Here is a 4196-nt window from a genome sequence, read left to right on the forward strand (position 1 = left end):
ACAGTAACTCACAAATACCAATCATCCCATCAAACCAGTTAATCCCCCCCCTTTTTTTTTCGAACATACCCCTAATTCCATAAAACATCTCCCCATTCCCTCAACCCCAAACCAACCACTAAAAGATGTCCCTAACCCTGAGGGCAAACTCTGTTGGGAGAGGGGACGTTGTCCTCTAAGATTGCTTCAAGCTGACATGGGGGCGATGTTCGGTAGAGCATGAGACTCTTAATCTCAGGGTCGTGGGTTCGAGCCCCACGTTGGGCACCAAAATGTAACGGCGTAAGCGAATGCAGACAGATTGTCAAAATATAGACAGCTTTAATGGAGGAATAGACTTACAGAACCACCGTTCCCGCAGAGACCAGGAAAGCAGAAGCGAGCGCTGGGAGCACGCTCGCCAAATTTATAGGAAAACTTTAGCCTGAGGCGAACACGCCCCCCTAAGGGGTGGGACTTATCCCTACACCTAAAGGCACAGGAGGCTGAAGCAGAAAGATGATGGGCTTGAGGCTGTAGTAAGCAGAGTCCCCATCTCAGAGAGCAGGGAGGTGTTGAGTTACCACCTCTGCAAGGAGTTAATAGAAGGTGGGTCCTTGAGCAAAACCTTGGCTTGAAGACACAGGCATCTGGGGATGAGCCCAGACAAGCTGATCAGGCAGATGGAATGGGGGTTGGGAGTGTCAGTATCTTGTTCTTTCCCGTTTCCTGTCCTCGCATGGCATCCTTGTTCTTTTTCTGTTCCTCTAGCGCAGAACCTGCTCGGCCTCTTCCTTCCCAGAACAGCCGACCCCAAAAGAAGGAAGAACGATTCGGCGTGCTCAACCAGATCTTCTGCACAAACAAGAAAGAAGAGCAGAAAGCCCATCCAAAGGACCACAGCAGGGACAGACACAAGGAGGAGGACACCTCGGAAGTCAATGACATCATTGCCACCTTTGACAGTGTCGTGGATACCAACTGCCAAGATCAGCCTGGTGATCAGGTGGCTATGGTTGTCTTTAAGAAGAGGACCTCAGAGAATTCAAAGTATCTCTTGCCAGAAAGGAAACCCCTAGCCCGGAAAGGACTTCCACCAATCAGAACACAGAGTCTCCCACCCATCACTCTGGGCAATCACTTCCTGACAGCCTCCCATGGAGTCACTTCCCATGCTGGCCTAAGCTCTGGTCCTCAGCACACAGCCCAACGTTCTCAGAAAAGTCGAAGTGAACAGGACTTATTAAATAACAGGACTGGCTGCCAGATGTCACTAGATAATCCCTGGAAAGGTGACACTAACCAAGGGTTCTCCTGCAAGGCTTGGACCGTGTCTTCTTCTGATAAGTTACTAGATAGGCTATTTGCTGGCCAGCCCAGTCACCAGGAGCTCTCTGGGCCACCTCATCTTCCTCATCTACATAATCCCTCACCAGGTAATGGCCTTACTTTCTTCTTCTCCTTTTTAAAGGCCTCTGTCATATGTGGAGTGTCTCTTGGTAGAGTTAAATTAGTAACTGCCAACCACGTATGCAATGGCAATAAAATAGTAACTACAAAGTTTGAGGACTTCTGGGAAGTGAAAACTTTCAGCTTTTCCACCCTCAGTATGCTGAGGTATAAGACTGTTCTCAAAAAAAAAACAAAAAGAGGATCGCTATTTCCTCTAAGAGATTCTTTATTGGAGTTGTATGGCACTCTTATTCTCAAGATGCTAATTTGCTTGTGCAGTTAGCTGTGTGTTTTAAACCATCGTTCCCACTCCACCCAAGATCTACCCCACCGAAACCTTTGGTGAGAAGACAGCAGTACCTCACTGGCACCTGTGGAGAAAGGTGTCCCGTTTGCACATTCATGGTTTATATCTCCCCACACAGCAAAGGCCTGCATAGCTCTTCTCCCTCTCCCTCACCCAGAGCTTCCAACGTCACTCAGTGGTTTGCTTATGCTTCCAGACACACTTCACACATTGGTGTCTAGGCCTCTACTTATAAACATGAACTCTCTTTCCTCTTTTCTGTACCCCTGCTCCCAACAGTTCTGAGGACTCTCAGTTTTTCTGTACTGTTGTTCTGCTCTCAAACTCAAGTAGCCGTGTCCTGAGCTTTAAAGACAATTTCTACAAAAAATCATGAATTCTGTACATTCCCCCGTGTAATAATTATCGTACTGAAGAACTTAAATTTGGACGGAGGATATTGTCTCACACCTTTAACCCCAGCACTCAGGAGGCAGCGGTGGGTAGATCTCTATATCAAGGACAGTCTGGCCTACATGGAGAGCTCCTGGCCAGCCATGCCTACCTTAGTGAGGCCCTTTCTCAAAAAATAATTTAAAAACCCTTACATTTTATATACATATAAGCAGTATATATTAAAATATTTTAATATTCCATCATTATAAGTAAAGCATCACATTAAGCCATTTAAAATAAAAACCTGTTTGCTTTTTGAGAGGGTTGGCGTTGAACTTACTATGTAGCTAAAGACAACTTGACTCCTCAATCTTCTGCCTTCACCCTCCACATGCTGAATTATAAGTTTTTGCCATCTTGGCCAGCTCTCATTTTTACTTTTTTAAAAAATTGATTCATATGATATTCTGGGCCCCTCTGGGGCTGTACCAACTCTCCTGCTCTGTTCACTCACACGGTGCCTTGATTTGCTTTTAAACGATTCAATTGCCAATACTTAAAACATAACATTTTCTATAAAAACCTAAAGAAAGAGCCTAAATTTCTCTTGAGAAACTGAAGTCAATGTTCCTATGTGACAATAACTGAGTAACAACTCAGCTCTGAGTAACCACAGTAATCTTGGGTGCTACAGTTCCCAATACAATTCAGAGTTATTTACATCACTTAATCCTTGTCAATATACTTCAGGTATTTTTTTTCTTGTAGTAGGTTAAAGAAGGAAATTATATACTTATTTAACCCATGTGTAGGTGGAGACTGCTCGTTTGTTCCTGGCTGCCCAGACCCAAATAATTATACAGAAACTATATTAATTACAACACTGTTTGGCCAATAGCTTGGGCATATTCCTAGATAACTCTTACATCTTAAATTAACCCATTTCTATTCATCTGTATATCACCATGAGGCTGTGGCTTACTGGTAAGGTTCTGGCATTTATCTCCTCTGCAGCTACATGGTGTCTCTCTGACCCTGCCGTCTTTTTCCCTATATCTCTTCCAGCTTGGCTATATTCTGCCCTGCCATAGGACAAAGCAGCTTCTTTATTAACCAATGATAATAAAACATATTCACAGCATATATAGGGGAATCCCGCATCACCCATATTTCTGTCTAAGTTTGAAAAGGGAAAAAAAATCAAGATTTTTTTAAAAATATGAAAGTATCATGTTTCTGTTTGAATGTGGAATTTTTCTTACTAATTATTTTTTAATTCATGGCATTCAAGAGACAGTTTTGAATGCCATCCTCAGGGATACCATCCACTTGTTTGAGACAGGCTTTCTCACTGACCAGGGGTTTACCAAGTAAGTTAGAGTGGCTGGCAAGTGAGACCTAGGGCTACTCCTGATTCTGCCTCCCTAGTGCTGGGATCACAAAACTACAGCAGTTCTGCATGGCTTCCGGGGAACACAGATCCATGTGTTTGAAGAATACTTTACCAACTGAGCCACCCTTGTGGTGCCTGCAGTAGGAATGGCCCCATAGATTCATGTACTTGAATGTCTGGTCACCGTGCAATAGCAGCATTAGGAGGTATGTGGCCTTTTAGAGGAAGTGTGTCATTGGGGATGGGCTTTAAGGTTTCAGATGCTCAAGCCAGACCTGGTGTTATTCTTTCTTCCTGCTGCCTTTGAATCCAGATATAGAACTCTCATCTTCTTCTCTAGCACCATGTCTGTCTGCATGCTGCCATACTTCCTGTCATGATGACAATAGGCTAAACCTCTGAATTGTAAGCCAGCCCCAATTGAATGTCTTCAAAATAAGACAAAATAAAAATAAAAGTTGCTGTGGTCATAGTGTCTTTTCACAGCAATAAAACCCTAACTAAGACACCTGTCCAATCCCAACCATCCTATTTTATATGCAGATGTGGGCACTCCTCCATCATTGCATATGCTTGATGGCTTGATGTATTAAGCTTTTTTTTTCAGTATTTTATTTATTTATTTATTTATTTATTTATTTATTTATTTATTAAAGATTTCTGTCTCTTCCCCACCCCTGCCCCCCCCTT

The 4196-nt window shown here is 43.3% G+C and overlaps 1 protein-coding gene across 1 annotated transcript in view; it reads left to right on the forward strand.

The window, feature by feature from the left end:
• Ankrd55 (ankyrin repeat domain 55) overlaps positions 1-4196 on the forward strand; it is an 89089-nt gene that overhangs the window by 73696 nt on the left and 11197 nt on the right. The window contains exon 10 of the mRNA XM_050152855.1: positions 751-1415. Within this exon, the coding sequence (XP_050008812.1) occupies positions 751-1415 (665 nt within the window). The remainder of the gene's footprint in view (positions 1-750; positions 1416-4196) is intronic.

Source organism: Alexandromys fortis, unplaced genomic scaffold, assembly GCF_014885135.2.
Source record: "Alexandromys fortis isolate MF-2015 unplaced genomic scaffold, M_Fortis_MF-2015_v1.1 scaffold_73, whole genome shotgun sequence".
In the NCBI taxonomy this organism is placed as follows: domain Eukaryota; kingdom Metazoa; phylum Chordata; class Mammalia; order Rodentia; family Cricetidae; genus Alexandromys; species Alexandromys fortis.